This window comes from Clytia hemisphaerica, unplaced genomic scaffold (genome assembly GCF_902728285.1).
Source record: "Clytia hemisphaerica strain Z4C2 unplaced genomic scaffold, Clytia hemisphaerica genome assembly, whole genome shotgun sequence".
NCBI classification, from domain to species: Eukaryota; Metazoa; Cnidaria; class Hydrozoa; order Leptothecata; family Clytiidae; genus Clytia; species Clytia hemisphaerica.
The window spans coordinates 1,233,285-1,251,452 of NW_027103621.1; the positions used below are offsets into that span (position 1 = coordinate 1,233,285).

At 33.6% G+C, this 18,168-nt stretch overlaps 1 protein-coding gene across 2 annotated transcripts; it reads left to right on the forward strand.

Annotated features, from left to right (window-relative positions):
- The first annotated feature begins 631 nt into the window (after nt 1–631).
- On the forward strand, nt 632–18,018 carry LOC136802384 (non-POU domain-containing octamer-binding protein-like). Of its 2 annotated transcripts, XR_010845994.1 has the most exons (13): nt 632–858; nt 3,739–4,336; nt 4,578–4,879; nt 5,978–6,073; nt 6,176–6,372; nt 6,522–6,675; nt 6,897–6,987; nt 7,863–7,877; nt 8,580–8,669; nt 16,334–16,372; nt 16,614–16,694; nt 16,887–16,980; nt 17,504–18,018. XR_010845994.1 is itself a non-coding variant. In XM_067059119.1 (10 exons), the coding sequence occupies exons 1-10, from the start codon at nt 776–778 to the stop codon at nt 10,601–10,603; spliced, it is 1,704 nt and encodes a 567-aa protein (XP_066915220.1). In that variant the 5' UTR covers nt 632–775; the 3' UTR covers nt 10,604–10,983. The 2 variants fall into 2 exon arrangements, 1 of the variants encoding a protein (XP_066915220.1); XM_067059119.1 differs by lacking the exons at nt 16,334–16,372; nt 16,614–16,694; nt 16,887–16,980; nt 17,504–18,018 and adding an exon at nt 10,526–10,983.
- Nucleotides 18,019–18,168: the final 150 nt, after the last annotated feature.

Consider the following 18,168-nt stretch of genomic DNA (forward strand, 5'->3'; position numbering starts at 1 on the left):
CTTAGGCAAAATGGGTGCCGGGTATGTGCGAGCCATAAGGGTACCTTTTCTCATTCCTCAAAAGTCTCTCAAAGGGGTACAAATTCAAAAGTTAGTCTCTGAAAGGGTCCCAAAATCACGAAAATCAAAAATTTCTCTCTCAAAGGGTCACGATTTCCAAAAATTTTGACCAAAATTTGCAACAAAATTTGGTGAAAATCAAACCAAATTTAGGAAAAAGTCCCTCAAAGGGTCCCAAAATCACCAAAATTTTGTCTCTCAAAGGGTCGATTTTCGATTTTCGGCTTTTTTCGGCTCGGACATACCCGTCACCTCGCAAACCTAGTACCCCCCCCCCGGGGGTACCTTTTAATCTCCACGAGTGCCAGAACCAAAAACACCAAAATAGAAAAATCAGTCCCTCGACGTAGGATGCAAACGAGTCCCACTTCGGGTCCATTTTTCGAACCTCAGCGGAGCACTCCCATCGGTCGGCAAGGGTCACGAAGGGTAGTCCCCCCCCCCACCGGGCACTGCAGACATTTTTCAAAAATCGAAGAAAATTTATCAGAAATTTTCAGCAAAAATCAGCCGATAGGGGCTATAATTGAGAAAAGATGGTCTACTTTAGAGCTATACCACCATCACGCATGCGCATACTCGTTCCATTCACCTCACTCACTCACCTGGCCTGACGGGAAAGCGAAAATTCAAAGGAAAAGCATTTTTGGTTTGGTGGTGGTTGTACCTTGGAAACTTTCTTATATATTACATTTTACTTTACTATATTTTCAAAATGAGAGGAGGAGGCAGAGGTCAACAAAGAGGAAGACGATCCTTCGAAGGGAATCAGAGAGGACGTGGTCGAGGAGGAAATAGGTATAAGAAGCAAACTTTTCTATGTTTTCATTTGTCTCATGAGACTGCCTGATCATATTTTGATTGAGGTAAACAGCCAGGCCATTTTCTATAAATGAATCCTAGGTTTCATCAGCATAAGATCTATTTTCAATAGATTTTAACCGATCTTGTCAAGCCGACGAAGCAGTTAGCAAAGAGTTGCCTTGCAGGCTATTTCTTTCAGCAAGCACAACACCAAAACTCCTGTACCGATTCCGTGTGATGTTATTTTCACCCACGATCAGGCATTGATAGCTGTTGAATGTCTTCAAATATCTCCTGTTGGGACCTGCACATAGTTTTTGTTTCTTTTAAAAGAAAGCAATGCATTGACTCTAGACAGCCAATTTTATGCTCACATTAATTTGCAAATAGAATTGGCAGGGAAAAATTGGGCTGTCTAAGGGGCCACTCACACATCGATTTTTCCCATGTGGCGTCATTCCTACGCTATAGGGTGGGTGGGTTAGATCGACTGACGTTAAGGAAATCTGCTAGAGATAACGATTTTCGAGGCGCAATAGACAGTCTGGGAAATCCTCTCAATTGCGAGTAATTACACGCTTATCGAAATTGTTCTGAAACGGGCGGTAAGCGTTAAGCAAAAGCCTAGGGCAGTTTTACTCAAAATTTATCGTAGAAGAAGATTCTGTAAAAATGGATTGCCCGTTAAACCATGCCTTCGCCTGAATTAGAGAATTCTGAACCCCTTGAAATCCCTAAGCAATTTCAACCGAGGCGGGAGCGGGCATAAATTATAACCATGCAATTGCGCGCTTACGCCCTCGGAACATAAGCGTGCAATTGAGAAGATTTCCCAGACTGATAGATGTTCAAATTTCTAGAAAACTATAACTTTCATACTTATTATTTTTCTGGTAGCAGCCTCTTCATTTGTCAAGATTAAACAAAATATCCTCACGTCAAATTTGTCTCTTTTTCACGGCATCGGGAATAAACAGGTATAGTAAAATGCCGGAGATGCTCATTATGTTAAAAAAGTTTGGGGATTTTTTTCCCACGTCATAACTTATGCAGGTCTGGGAACCAATCTGTGTAAAAGTCACATACCGAAACCACTACTCGGAAAACAAGGGAAATGTACCAAGCAGAAAGGGGAAGCAATACCCAAAGGGGGAAAGGAAATTAAAGGTTTTCATCGATTTTCAGTATATTTTATAATAAAAATCGCCCCTAAACTAGAGCTTATTTATTTGTAGCAGTTCAAGGGCCATCAAAAGTCAGTTTTTCATTTTTTAGAGGTATTAGAGTAGAGTGTAATGCCACTAGGCAGTCAGTAAAAGTTTCCTAATTAGGAAATTATTTCCTATATAGGAAATTATGTGTGAAATGTGAGGTTGAAAATTTCTTATCTTGGAAATTTGACCTCTGAAATATTTCCTATACTGTATAGGAAATTTTGTGATTTTTTGCAAAAACAAGCTGATTGGCTGCTTTCCGACTGATTTCGTCTAGATATTCGGAATCCTTGCAAAATTTAGTAGAAATTAGCCTCGTGAGCAAAAAAACTGCCTCGTATTGCTTGAGATATAGCCAAAAATCTCTAAAAATACCTAAATAGGAAAATAAGAGCTGAAGAAAATTTCCTATTTAGGAAATCCTCCTATATAGGAAACTTTCACTAGAAAAATCTCCTATATAGGAAACTTTTACTGACTAGGGGGATTGAGAAAAGGAAAAATTGTCTCCTCACATAGAAAGTGCCTCTTGAGCCTCTATTTTCCCTAACATTTTCCTTGGGTGAGACACACTGTCCTTCAGTGTCGTTTGACATAAGATTCCACTGACTCTTCCTAAAAATTTATGCCAGTTTTTCTGGGATGAATAGTATGATATAGTGTTTTAAAGGTGCAGAAAATCTTGTATTTACTTTGGAAATTACTGGGTGTTTCTAAAAAAGTTTGAAGTGAACCTCACTAAAAGAAAGCTAAAAATGTTATAAATCTAAACTTTTCACCATCAAATCAGAAAGAGGAAAGGCTAACTTAAATGTTCAGCTATCATACTTTGAATTTGGCTCGCATGCTAGGAAAAATTTAAGAAAAGAAAAAAAATTCTCTTTTCAAAAAGACGTCATTTTTGAGAAAGAGATGGGATCAAATTTAACCTCATAAAAAAGGGCAATAAAGCACTGAAATAAATACAATTTTATACCTAAAGATTCAAGGGCATTTCAAATGTTTTGATTAAAAAAATAAAATAGAATGGTTAAAGTCAAAAAAATGTTTACAGCGCAAAAAAACAAAAAAAACATGCTCTTTTCTTTTAAAAAAAGAGAAAGAGAAAAAAATTGCTTCCAGCTACCCCTCCTGAAATTACTAAAATATTGGTAAAAAGTGCCCTTTTTGGCCACCAACAGACGTTGCCTTGCCTTTCTAAAATATGGCCTGCTATCCATTATTCAAATACACAAGAAAATATATAATTTTACATTTAAGCTCAAAATTCTGTCAGTTTGATCAAGGCTGGAAGTGTTGTTTGTCAAACCTGCCAATCTAAATATCTTTATTGTCATTCAGAGATTCTTTTCTTCAAATCAGAACCACTATTGTGTCTTTCTTGATCTTAACTTAAGAATTGTGAATTCCCTTTTCCTTTGATGGTAACGGCAATTCTTAAAATTTTGATTAAACTGTGACAACACCAAGGTACATATTCCCTGATTGTTATTTGTGGATAAGCTTCTTAGGCATTTTGGTGGGAACATCACAACTTAAAAAAACTGAAAAAGAAGTAATCTAGAAGGAAACAATGCAGCACCATTTTGGTTTAAATTTACTTCATTAACTTTTTTATTCCTGTAATTTTTTACACCAAATTGAATTATTTTTTATTTAGGCAAAGCTTCAGTCCAAGAAACAACCATTCAAATTCTCCACAAAGATATCGTTTCAACAATACACCATCCAAAACTAATGCTGAAAAAACAACTACGCCAACTGCTATTAAACCAGAAGAAACCAAGGCACCTACCCCAAACAATCAACAAAATCGTCAAAGATCCAGATCACCCGTTGACAGAAATACAACTTCTAATACTAAACAAGAAGTTAAGACTGAACAGGCCTCACCAGTTGTTCCTGAAAGTAAACCTGCTGCTACCACGCCAAAACCAGCTGCAAATTCGAAACCAGCAAACAGTCCAAAACCTGGAAACAAAAATAACACTCCAAACAAACCCAATAACACTCCAAACAAACCCAATAACACTCCAAACAAACCTAATAACACTGCAAACGCCAATAATGACAACAATGAAAGAGTTAGATATACTGGTAGACCTGGAGAGAAAAAGTTCAGTAACAAATGTCGTCTTTTTGTTGCTAATCTCAATACAAACATGACTGAAGATGAGGTCAAAGGTCTGTTCACGCCATTTGGAGAGTTGAGTGAAATCTTCTTCAACAAAGAAAAAGGATTTGGATTTGTGAGATTGGTAGGTAGTTGGCCTAGATGTTAATTTCCTAACTAACTATAAAGCTTATACGAAATTGAGTTATATTAACCATCGCCATCCACAAATTATTGCTATGATAAATGCATTGTTTCTAGGGAAAGGGGGCATTATTTGATACACAATTTATTGCTGTACAAATTAAGCAGTGTTGGTTGATGATTGGTGAGATAGGAAGTCTTTTTTGGCAATATTGAGTCAAATTTTGAATTTTACTTTACAGGATTACAGAATAAATGCTGAAGACGCTAAAAGAGCTTTGGATAAAAAACTAGTCAAAGGAAGAAATATTCAAGTCCGATATGCAACACATGCTTCCTCAATAGAATTACATGGATTGGATGAATATACCTCAAATGAACTTATTAATGATGCTATGAGCCAATTTGGAAAAGTTGAAAAGGCAAACATTATCTGTGATGAAAGAGGGAAATCTAGGGGATATGCTATTGTTGAATTTGAATGGAAAAAAAGTGCACAAAAAGTTTTGGATCGGTTCAAGAATGAATTGTTTGTTCTAGGAAGGTAATAAGCTGCACAATGTTGTTTTTTAGAATTTGATTTTTCTCATCCACCTAGAGGAGGTAAATCCTCTGGTAAATTTGGACTCTCATTCAGAGTAGACAGGCAGCTGAGGTCACAAAAAAATTGGACGGGGTGCGGACAATCCCAAACCACTTTTAATTGAAAATATACAACCTAAATATCTAGAAACCATCAACTGGAGTTGTTAAATTAATTACCGGACACGTCCGGTAATATTTTAGAACCTGATGACGTCATGCGTGCCCATAGGCAAACTGAAAAAAATTTGAGAACCAATATAGACATATTATATACCGATCGGAGCGTTTTTTAACGTAGATTAAGGAAATGGTCAGTAACCATATCTGAAAATTTTGCTATAAAAAGTTAGAACGCTTTTCCTTTATGTCGGTTACGTCAATTTTACCTGTCCCAGACGAAAAAAAATCAAAAATTCAAACTTATCAAAATTGAAATCTAAGACCGCCATTCGAAAGCTCTCAAAAATCGATATAGAAGACTTTGAAGTGGATATAATATGATTTCTCAACCTAACTCGAGAAAATCAATCCTAAAGAAAGTGTAAATATGACGTCATCAAAACTTTGGAAGCTTTTAACTTTTTATTATCAAATTTTCAGACATAGTTACTGACCTTTTTCTTAATCTACGTCAAAATACGTGTCGATTAGTATATAATATGTCTATGCTTTTTTCATAAAAATTTTCATTTTGGTTGTGACATCATCAAATACGAAAATATTTTCGGATGCGTCCGGTAAATATTTTCAAACTGTCCGGTTGATGATTTTGTGTTCAGAAAGGTCATATCTATTGAAAACAACTGTTTAAAGTTTGCTCGCAAACTTTGTAGCTACTGCACTTTTTTATGTGACCTCGGCTGCCTGAATAGAGGTCTTTTCGACATGAAACACTCTTCACTCTTTAGATTTGCTTACATTTCTTTTGACCAACCCACACTATACTAAAGACTAACATTTTTAGCATGGAATGGAGTTAAATACTTTCCAACTAAGACATAGCATTTAATTTTGCTGATTTGATACATTTTATTTGGTCAATTTGTTTTGTTTTTAGACTTCCCAAACCTGTCTTTGCTAAACCCTTGTTATATCAAGATGATGAAGGTGGTATCACAGAGGAATCACTACAGAGGTTTCCAAATTATCATGCGTAAGTATTGGAAGTTTACAGTTGATCACTCTCATTTATTATAGTATAAACTTTACGGGTGTGTATTGCAGAGTAAATGATTGATCTTTTTGTTGTCTACAGGGAGAGAGAGTTTCAACCAAGATTTGTCTCTGCAGATTCATTTGAATATCAAATGGCCTGCAAGTGGAGGGATCTCAACCTTGAAGAACAAGAAAAGAAAGCACAACTTGATCAGGAATTACAGAATGCAAGATACAATGTTCAAATGGAAATGGAATCACTCAAAGAAGAACGAGATGCAATGAAGATGAGAGAAGGTTTGTCTTTTTATTGACTCCTTTATTTACTGTCATGTTACCTTTGTTCTTTATTTATTAATCTACTGTGCAGGTTATGATTTTCTTAGAAACCTGCAATGCAAACCTGTTTGATTTTATGATGAAAAAGTGCTCCATTTTCTTAACAGAACTAGCACGAAGGCAAGAAGAGTTGAGAATGTTAGAAGAAGACATACAAAAGAAGAGACATATGCCACAAATGGGTCATGGAGGACCTCCTATGATGGGTGGGCCTCAAGGCCCAGGGTTTGGCGGCCGTGGACCATCACAAAGTGGTCCAAGGTAAGGTCCTTACAATATGAAGACACGCTAGACAAACAACCTCAAGTTCCTATCTCATCAAAACTTTCATGGCAAAGCTTTATTCCAACTTTTTCAGTCAGGTAGACCAACAAGGCTTGTATATTTTGAAGCAAAACACCATGGACTTTGGCTTTTTTTTGGCTTTTTTCGTTAGGGTAACATTCAATCTTCAATACTTACTATTTTATTCATTATTTTAGAGGGCCTCAAAATAATTACCGTGCACGAAACCCAAATAATCATGATCAAATGAACCAACTGAACCTCAACAAAGCAAGAGCTGCCCTTCAAGTAAGAATCATTTAAGGATTGTCTTTACACTTGATGTATGGTGTTTGTTTTTTCAATATAACTTTTTTTCCTGAAATTTTTTCATAATAAAAGTATATATTTCCTGAAAGCCAATAAAATTATGTAGATCAAATGCAATCAATTAGGATTATTATGCACAAAGTGAGTAGAAATTAAAAAGCTTTGAAAAATATAACGTTTGTTAACTTCAAAGAGTTCCACCTTCCCAACCACTTACTTTTTCATTATGATTTTTTTGCCTTCTGACTAAGCAAAAGTTGTTCTAAAAAAGGCTGCCTCATTTTTTTGAGTTAGGTCCTAGGTAAAAAATAATAGCTAAAACGTATAATTTTAAAAAATTTGACAGACTTTTGTCTTTATCCCTCAATAAAAAGATAAATAGGACCTTGCTGTAACTTGTGGGAGAAGGAACTTTTTGAAGGTAGGAAGGTACGCTCAAAACGGTTATTGCAGAAAACAACTTTCAAGATTTTTCTCAGAACTAAATTTGGTTTACTGAAGAGATTAAACATAAAAAGAAAGGGATGTGAGTTTTCAATAAAAGAAATTTTGATAAGGTTCAGTAAACACAAAAAGTGAGGCTTTTATATAAATGGAAATATTTCGAAAACCATAAACAAATCTATATTTCTGACTTAAGAATATGATGCAGAACCAAAATTTACATATTCTGAACGAAAAAACTGGTTTTGAGTGTAAAGACAGTTATTAATAGCAAATAATGTAATTTTTGTACTGAATAATAGTTTCTTGGGTAATGTTCCAACAACCATCATTTTTTAATGGACTGTTGTAAGTGAAAAATAGCTGCTATTCATACTTTAGTATCATTTTTCTCTTTTTCTCTTTTCTAGAATGCTGGTTTCGGGGTAAGTACCGCAAGTACTTCTGTTTTTTGTTGTTTTTTTCTTCCTCTGCTATTCTACTTTCAAAGGAACAGATATACCGTGAAAGTTTCCTTACTAGAAAAGCAAAAATTATTATTCCTTCTTGCAACCCAAAACAATAGATCTTAACTGTTGTTTTGGTACAAAGTTTATTGGAGATATTTTCATAACTAATTAGTCTTTTCTCAGTATCACTTGTACAAATTCAGATGATAAATTTGATAATTTGTTTCATTTTTATTGTATTGTTAAGTGGATGATAATATCCTTCTTGCAACCCAGACTAGTATTTATTTTGATTGCTATTTTGGTACACAGCTAAGGAGATATAATTGTATGATTTTTAATTTCCATATTTTTTATTAATAATTTACTTCAAAACAACACTTTTGGGGATATCATTTATTGCAATCTCTCTTTTGTTTGAAGTGAAATTAAGATCCTTCTTGCAACCCAAATCAAACTGCCTTGTGTTTGTTTTTGGTACTATGTTATAGGAGATATTCACATTTTGGCTTTGTTGGTTATTATTAAGGCCATTAAATTACCTTCATAAAAAGCACAAAATGTTTAGTTTGCTGAATAACCCTTTTAAAAAAAGGCATAAGCGATGACAAACAAATATATTTTTAAGATCAGCCAAATCTGTTTTCATTTTTTACAAATGTTATCTTTGTTTATCAGGTTGGCAGCCCACAGTCTGGCTCTGGTATTCTACAGCATCAAGGTGGTGTACTTGGAAACCCTGGTCCGAGAGGTCCTCCAATGAGAATGGTATGATACAGTTTCTACCAAGAACCTAGTCTTTTTCAAAGTTTGTTTTGGCCTCTATAAGACTTAAAGTGTATTTAATGGTCTCAGTTTGGATGTGTTCCATGCACCTGAAAATCTGTTCATCAGGCCTAATCAGACAGATATACTGTGAATTGCTCAATTAATTTAAAGGTGGTATTGCTGCATGTTTTTTTTATTGTTAAACTTGTCGATACTTGCACTTGCAGAATTTTAAGAAAAATCTTTGAATTGTTGAAATTGACAGTTGATTAATTTTGGGTTCGATATCTGGCCTATGATTGTGCTTTATGATTTGTGTTGCAGTAGTTCATTTAATTTTGCCAATGCCCTTCTCATTGTTCTTCTTGAAATGACAATATCTTTGCCACATTAAAGTTTTAAAATCTATGTACGAGGAAAGAAATAGAGGAATTGTCAACTTTCTTATGAGAAAATGTAAGTTGTTCAAGGCGCAATTCAAGATAACTTATCACTTAGGTCTGAGTTCAATGGTCAGGGAAAACTTGGAGAGTTTGTTTTACATCAAACATGCATTGTCAAAATATTTACCTAAATATCATAGTAAAGAGGGGTTCGGAATCTGGTTTATAGAGCTTCGAAACTATGAAAATGGTTTCTGTATGAGAAATTGATCAAAACCATAGTTTCTTTTGTAAGGGCAAGACATCTTGCTGATTTAGCCATAGCCATAGTCATAGTAAAACATCTTGATTACTACCCATAGCTCCAATTCGTAAGCAAGTGTCAAGAAATTAAATTTTGGATTACTTTTTTTTTTTTTCATTGTGTGAGCTCGGGAGCAAAACCACCACTTTGAGGAAAGAGTACTCACAGTATATCCTGTTCAAAACAGCCTATTTGAAGCAACGAAACTCGTAATGAAGTTAGAAAAAAATGAACTTTTAGCCAAATTTATTATCCAATCCTAGATAAGGTATTAAATGAGTCTGGGTCTTTCAAGCTGACTTAATATTTTTTTTAAAGAATGCTTTTTCCATTCAGATGAACAGATTTTTCTGGTGCACAAAGTGGTCAAAAACAAAAGCTTAATAGGCATTTTGATATAATATGCAAAGTCATGTCAAGAATATTTCTTGCAATTGTTAATAGTTATCCTCACTTACTGAGATCAATCCTAGAGGGATGATCTTACTACCTTCCCAAAACTAATTTAAAGGATTAGCTTTAGGGGCCACTTGCATATCGATTTTTTCCACGACTCATGTCAAAATCATGCCAAGTCGTGGGGAACAATTATAGTGACTTTAGAACGCCATGAATTAAAGACATTATAGCAGAGTTTTCTGTTCTTTGAAAGCTTAAGAATTTTTTATCAGGTTTCAAATATATCCAAGTATGTAATTCAACGCCTTATCAGCCCTTATCAACTGTTGATCTCTGCACGAGACCCAACTCTAAGCGTGAAGATCTGAGTATCTAGAATTTGGTCAGAAAATAAAAATATTGAAACGTCTACCAATGACAAAACCTTTAATTTAGAAATTGCTACATTTAGACTTTTGCTTAAGATTTCCCAGTTGAAGAGTAAGAGATTTGGTCATCATTATTAAACCAGACGTATTATTTAAACACGAAATTCTTTTCCCTCCCCTTAACTTGTCTTGATAGTCCCAGAAAAACCTTCTTTCATAAGCATCTTAAGCTTCAAAGTAATAGTTCAGAGACATTGGCAAATCCAAATTTTCAAGTTTTCATTTGACAAAATCATAATTTCATAATTCATTACAATATTGCTGGCGCTCCTAGGCAATTAAACCAATCTTTCTTTTTTATTGTCTAAACTTGAATATGGTACTCATCTAATCATCTTTTAGCGTCCTCCTTTTGGAGGCCCTCCTCCGAGACACATGGGTCCACGCGGTGGTGATATGCAACACAGACCTCGTCGTTAAACACAAATAAATTTCAAAAATCTCTTTGAAATTTTATTCGATAATCTAATCTACTGAAGTGAACTGACAAGCAAAGATGACTTTTTAGCTTTTTTAAAGAACTTGCTTTTAAATGGTTTTATGAACAAGGATGAACTGTATATATTGTGAGGTGTAGATTCAGAACCCTGAATACATTGACAGACAACAAACGAACTTAAACAAAAATCTGTCTTTCAAAAGGATATCATTCCTGCAGATTCACTTGGCTTTATTTTGTTTCCTGAGATTGAGTCTCATGCGATAACTCAAGTATTTTTAATATATTTTTGGTATTACTTTTTGCTTTTATGAAACCTGATTTTTATTTAAATAAAGCTATTAACTGAGTAGTAAGCTTATTCTGAACTGGTTCTATCAATTAATTAGAGTACATAATTCTAAGTCAGATCATACCTAAAGTTGCAAATTGATTTCCTTTAATGCTATAATTTTCAAGAATTTTATCCTTTCTACCTGTTTCATCTTTTTCGCTGGTCCTTTTAGAAAAGGTTCTTTATTGATCTTGTTGGCTTAACCTGATTTATTCACTTATTTCTTTCGACAAAATAGATACCAATGCGAAGCTTAACAGATTTGAACACACCAATTAACTTGGACACATGTGAGATTTAGGTTGAAAATATTATATGGTGACTTTTGTTTTTTGTTTTTCCCATTCGATGGGATTGGCCCCTTTTGAGATTTATGGCTTCACATGGGGAATCGTAATAATAGTTTATCACAGTTTGTACCATGAACAACAGTTGCCATTCCAGCATACTTTATTGCTCAGTTATTGCTGAAGAGTGAATATCTACAGTTATTGTAAATTTCTAAACGGAGTGTCTTTTAAAGGTGTTTTCTTTTCAATTTTGCTATTACAATTTTCTTGGTTGCACCCCTTATATTTAAGTTTTGAAAAAAGTTGTATGGTGGTTGTAAGTATCAAAATTGGATTTTGGTGCACCCCTTATATTTAAGTTTTGAAAAAAGTTGTATGGTGGAAAAAGTATGGCAGCAGTCTACAATAAGGCAGCAGTCTACAATAAGGCCAAGTATTTTTTTGTTTTTTTTTTGTTTTTTTTTGGACCTACCTAGAGATCCTTTAAATTAACCCTCGTTCGTCCGTTCGTTTGTTACCAGCTTTTCTCAGGTTTGGATCATAGGAACTTTACGAATTTTGACACATAGATGCAAAATGGTATTCCCGGTGCCCGATTATCATATATACATTTTTAAGGGGATCAATTTCAGCCACAAAATGGCCAAAAATGGATTTTTGTCCTTTGTGAAAAATTGCATCGTAAATTTTATTTGATTTTTCCATAAAAGCAGGTTGCTTGCTATCATATCATAGGTTAAAAATGGCTGAAGCAGATTTTTGCTGAAAAAATTTCAGCTTAAAAATCTTTAGCTTATGAGTCATTATTTATAAGCATTTTCTTAATCCAAATTACCCAATTATTGTTAATCAATATATAGTATATTATAACACATGGTTTTCATGCTTGTGAGATTACAATTTTAGACAAAATTATATTTGGGTGATAACAATTTTTTGGGCCAATAATGGATGAGCTAGGTAAGTTTGTCTCAAAAGTTTTTTTAGGCTCGAAAATGAATCTTTGGCAATAAAAGTCACTTTTTATAAGCAAAATAAGATTTGCTTACCAAATTTTTCGAGAATCTGACTGTAAAATTTAATTCCTTTATGAAAAAGTTTCAAAACATTTTCATTAAGGGATGAAAGTTTGGTGGGAACTTAATTTGGTGGATTTGTTCAAAATCTGCCAAAATTAAGTTTCTGCCAAATTTAATTTTTTATGTCATCCACCATTTAAATTTCTCTATTTATTCTCCCAAATATGTGCTATTTCAGGCTTTAAATCAGGTTTTTCCTTTTTTAATAGCGTTTTTGGACAAAAATGTCCTTCATCCATCTGCCACATTAAATTCCCGCTAAATTTAATTTTTCGAGTTAACCGCCAAATTAAATTCCCTCTGAAAAAACTTTTTCAGCCATCTGCTAAAATAAATTCCTGCCAAAATTTATTCCTTTAATGTAATTTGTTGTAAACATTGTATCGATAAAGTATCAAGCTTTCTTGAATTCGGATGGCTTTTTCTGATGTTTATCAAAAATCGAATCCTTCTCAAAGTTTGTATTATAATCAATTTTCAAAAAGATTTTGCTAGTGAAACAAATGTCATCTCTTTTGCAGCAGTTAATGTATGTATAATGTAGGCAAACGTAGAGGTCAAGCTTTCACTAATCGATGAAATTGTTCGATCAAATGGGCATGGAATTATTGGTTAAAAAACCATATTTTTTAATTTCTGTTCCTATAGTGATGGAATGTGAAGGTATTGTATGTTTTTGTAATGGTAAGTCCTTTTTTCCCCTTTAAGAAGGAAATGAAGTCCATTCAAAATGAGCATTGGATAATTTTTGCTACACTTAAAAAAACAAGTAGAAATTTTTGACTGGACTTTTTATTTTTACTCTACTTTGCGGGGAAATATTTTTAGAATACTAGCCGTTCCGGCCTCGTCCGAGACCACTCTTTACGTTAATAATTTAAGCTATCATTATTGAGAAATTAAATGTATTTTTTACCTTAATGAGAAATATGTTAAAACAACAATATTTTCGTATAGATTGGAGCATGAATTAAAACTCTTCCTGTATTTTCAAAGGAAAATTATTATGTATAGAAAATGTCTTATTTTTTCATGGAAAACTACCTCTTGTTAAAAAAAATCGACTAATACAATTTCTTGTATTTTCCAAGGAAACGATTACATGAGACAATTTTAATGTTTCAAATAAATTATCTTAAATTATTTTTTGCTAGTTTCACCAAGTTGATTTTTCAAAATGGCTTCTGTCTTTAAAAATGGTAAAAGGTGGTAGAGTTATTTTAAAAGCACATCGAATCGAAATTTTTAAATCTAGTGACAAGGTAAGAAGACCTAGCATTGCTTGAATTTACCACAATCAAGAGTATCTTGTAAAACTATTTTCATGCTAAGAGTAGTTGAGTCATCGTGGCTAGCCAACTTGGGACATTCGAGGGTGACTTTGAAAGTTAAATATTTTAAAATGAAAAAAATAGAGAACGAGGGTTCAATTTCAAAGCACTCTGTCTTGAAATACAGTATGCTCAAAAGTGAAGACATGTCTGCTTAAAAATCGCTAGCGAAAATGCTTCATGCGAGAATGGGAGAGTTGCGTTTAAGTGATTATAGTATAAGACAAACCTGGCAAATTTTACTATATTGTTAAAGGTCCGAATGTTCTACACTTTGCAATTATTACTGTCCTTTACCTTAAAAAAGAATCCCTTTCATTAGAATTAATGGTCAAAATTTTGCTGACGCATGGGAAATACAGTATTCGATTGTACTGAAAAAAATAGGGTTTTTATATCTGTTCAGTCTTAAAAAGGAAGCACGTACCCCTATATGTATAATGTTACATGTTTAAAGAAATTTGTCCAAGGTGCTTTTTAACCCTTTCCGTGCCGATGTCGTATATATCCGACATGCAAATTTTCACTCTACTTGCCAATGTCGGATATATCCGACATCAAATTTTTTTACCTAATTGCCGAGGCCTTTAAAAAAGAGGCAGCTCTATTGCCGAGAAATCAGCTTTTAGGAAAATGGTTTTCTTATTTTGCCAATGTCGTATATATCCGACATAAAAAAATCCAAATAGTAATAGTGACAGTATATATTAAGTGCTCAAAAGATTTATTTCAGGTTTATTTTAGTCTATCATAAAATTTAAAACAAATGTCAAATACAAATGTCAAACATTGGCAAATAGGAATAAAATATCCTTGTCGTATATATACGACATGCGGCAACACGAGTTAAAATTTGCATGTCGTATATATACGACATCGGCAAATCAGGTTACTAAAAAAAATTACCCCTCGGCAAATGGATTGGGGTACAAAAACAAGGTACCGGCACGCAAAGGGTTGAGGAAATTCCTTAGGGTGGATTTAAAAAAAGGGGGTTTTGAGATGAGGAGAACGATAGAAAGTTTAGTATTAACATTCCTTATGTGAGAATAAGTGTCGAACATTTTTTATCTCATTGGTCAAAATAGGAACACACATTGGGTCACTTTACTTGAAGGCCCGGTTATGCAAAAATGATATTAGTATGAATCATGTACTTGTAAGTAAAAGTTTAAAGATCAGTATACTCACTCGAGTTGAAACTTGTAATAAATTCCAAGCCCATTATGAAGAAACAAACAAACATTGTTAAAGGTAAGAAAGTTTTGTATTGTTCAAGGGGGTGGTCACTCGCTCAATTTTAAGGTAGAATCACAGTCAAGTATCACTTTCAAAGTCTGATTCAAAATGATGCAATGATTTTAAGTACCTTTAAAGTCCGATAGAATTAGCATAAAAAGGCGGCTGAAATGTGTTTGAAAATCACTTATATATTTACTGACCCAGCATATTTCAATATTTTAGCTGAGTCAGTAAAACATTGAACTTATCTCGTGATCTAACCAGCAAACCCTGTAAACCATACCATTTGAGATAGTACGTTTCAAGGTCCATCTTTTGAGTCTGGTTTGAAATTACAAATCTTATCGGGCAGCTAATGACGTCACTAAGAAATGTGACAGACTTTAAGCCATTTCGGACCAAAACTTCAACTGACGAAATTTTAAAGACGACTACATTTTCGTCATCTACTTTTCATAATCTTTTAGATAAAAGTGCGGAAATTTATTTTTGGGAAGTTTTAGAATTTGCTATTGGGAGTTTGTACTAGAAATTGGCATCATCATATAATTCTCTGAAAAGTGTGAGAAACTTTTCTATTCAATTAATTATAAAATATTCAGGGTAATTCCGGTGGTTTTAGGGACCCCATCATAAGGAACGTCTGTGCCAAATCTTAGCCACCTTTTTATTTTTCTCAAATTAAAAAAATAATTCTGTCGGACTATTATCAGTTTGTGTCCATGATTTAGATGCTGTAATTAACGAGGAATTTTTATGTTTTATGATCGAATACTGTTTGAATGCAATGAATTTGTTCAATATTTGATTTAAGACTTGAGTAGAATCAATAATACCTTACCATCTTGATTATGTATAAAAAGGGACCAAATGATTGGTTTGGATTAGCTTTGGTCCTGATCTCTTTTTCAAATTTTTACACATCAGCTTATCTTTGGAGAAATGCTAACGTTAAGGCAGATACTTGACAAAATTTAAGTTTGAGTGACCACCCATTTCAGTCATTTGGAAGTGTTCCAGAGAAAACCTATTAGTTGGCCCTAACAGGGAAAAGAACTTTGCCACACTGTGAAACCGATATTGTAACATCTTAAGAAATCAGGCCTATATCTAAATTTTATGGAGTTCATTGTTGGGCCTCTAATACATATGGTATTTCTGGAACACTGTTTTCCTGGCCTCTTGCAACGTTTTTGGGTTATAAAAAAATATATGCAAAGAAAGCTAAAATTCCCTACCCCTTAATCCCTACCAGATTTGTTTATATTCAATATAGTGAATCTTAAACTTTTTAGAAAACTTTGATTTGTCATTGCTAACCACTTCAACAACAAAACTTCTGATTGAGAGGATATTTTTGAAATATTATTTTACCTAGGCGAAGCCCCTTCTTTAATTTCTTTCTTTGACACATTTTTCACTCGTTTTTTTTTAGGTTTGAGCTAGGATCATTGCACAATCCGAAGGTTAAAAGGTGAGCTAAACTTGATATTAAGGAAAAGTTTCCTTTTCCCAGTTAACATGAAAAATCAAATTTCAAATCGCAACATTTGTCATGACGATGATTGAAAAACTTTTCCCGAAAACGATTTCAATTAAAGTGAGATTAAACTTTATGATAACGGAGTCATGAACAATTCAATAAAACATTTTACTATGTGATGGCTCAACTTTCAATAGATTTGAGAGAATCTGAATTTTGACTTCCTTTTTAGTTGGTGTTTACAATGGGTCTCCATGGATGGATGGATGGATGGGTCCGTTTGAATTGAAAAGGTGCTACATTTGTTTTTGAGGTAATACATTTATGGTTAACTGGTTAACTTATTAGACAAAGGCCCTTCTCTTCTAGCCTTGAACGATTATCTAGTTGAATCGAGTGAAGCTCTTCCTCTTGTCACAACCTTCACCTTCACAACCAATTTCTCACTTGTTTCTAAACTTTAAGCATAAATATTAGAATTTATTCTGTATGTATTCATGTTTAGATCATCCAACCAGAACGCTGATGGTCAAAACGATTGAATTTTGTTTACATGGATAATCAGATCATTCTTCCGTCACCTCCCTTTTCCTTTCAAGGTTTGTTTGTGTTGTATGGATTTACTATCCGTTTTTATTCAAATAAACTTTATTTCAATTTCAAAATTTATCATCGAAATAGAGTTTTATTTTTCTCTACACGTTTTTTTTTTTTTTAAGAAACACACTTTTAAGAAACATGAGGCTCAGAATGCCTAAAAACTAAGAAAATCTAAGAGGTGCTGAGGCTGAGAATGAGAAAATAACATTTTTTAATTCGTTTTTTTTAAGAACCTTCCAAGCCAGCCTTTCATAAGGCTGATTATGTCAAAAAGTTTAGAAACATGTAAGAAACATTTAAGGCTCAAAAGGCCGATTTCTTAAGAAACATTGAGCCTGCTTGGTAAAACTAGTTTCTTAAAAAAACGTGTATTACTTCCAGACCTTGCTTTTGAAATGCCTTGAACTGGTATCTGGTATCTTACCAGGCTGGTACTATAACCAGTCAAATATATAGTATAGCATTATTTGATTATAAATGCTGCATGCATTATGGGAACATTATTTTCGTATATCATTTCAGGTACAGCTTCAACCATCTTCGCTGTTGTTGACTTTCAAAAAATGATATGACAATGAAAGTTTTAGGATATCTGTAGCTGTCCTTGACACTTCAGTCCTGTTTTTGAAGCCTTTTTTGCAACACTGAAACGAAACAGAGCAGAAAATGTTACCAAGTTATTGACGCTAATATTTTATTGACTGGCTATCACTCAATTACGAAAAAACCATGAAGGCATTATTTTTGCAAATACTGGGATGTTGAATTATACGTCAGTTTAGAAGCTGTAATCAAAATTTTGAACGGGACCCAGAATGCACAGTTGCATCAATTACATTCAAGTAGATCAGATGGTCGATGAACAATACTATGGCTATAATGAAGCGTGTTTACAAGCACATAATTCAAAAAGTTCATACATATTGTCTTGGACAAGAGCTATATTCGGAAAGCTGCTCTTGAATAATTTATCAAAATGTATTTTGATAACTTTATATACATTGAATAGGACGAATATATAAGCTTAACCATATAAATCAATCTATGTTTCCCTGGACTAAATTATTGATTAGGGTAACTGTTTTTAAGGGGTTGTCTAATATTATAACGATATGGAAAGGCTTTTCATAAATTTAAAAGGAATCATGTTGTTAATTTCATACATTCTTTTTCTTAAATCAAGTCAA

Excerpts from the sequence above, each read along its gene's own strand:
- LOC136802384 (XM_067059119.1), top strand. The coding sequence starts at position 776 with ATGAGAGGAGGAGGCAGAGGTCAACAAAGAGGAAGACGATCCTTCGAA. Across the intron at positions 859-3,738 it reads CGTGGTCGAGGAGGAAATAG|GCAAAGCTTCAGTCCAAGAA; the intron begins GTATAAGAAGCA and ends TTTTTTATTTAG. Across the intron at positions 8,670-10,525 it reads GAGGTCCTCCAATGAGAATG|CGTCCTCCTTTTGGAGGCCC; the intron begins GTATGATACAGT and ends ATCATCTTTTAG.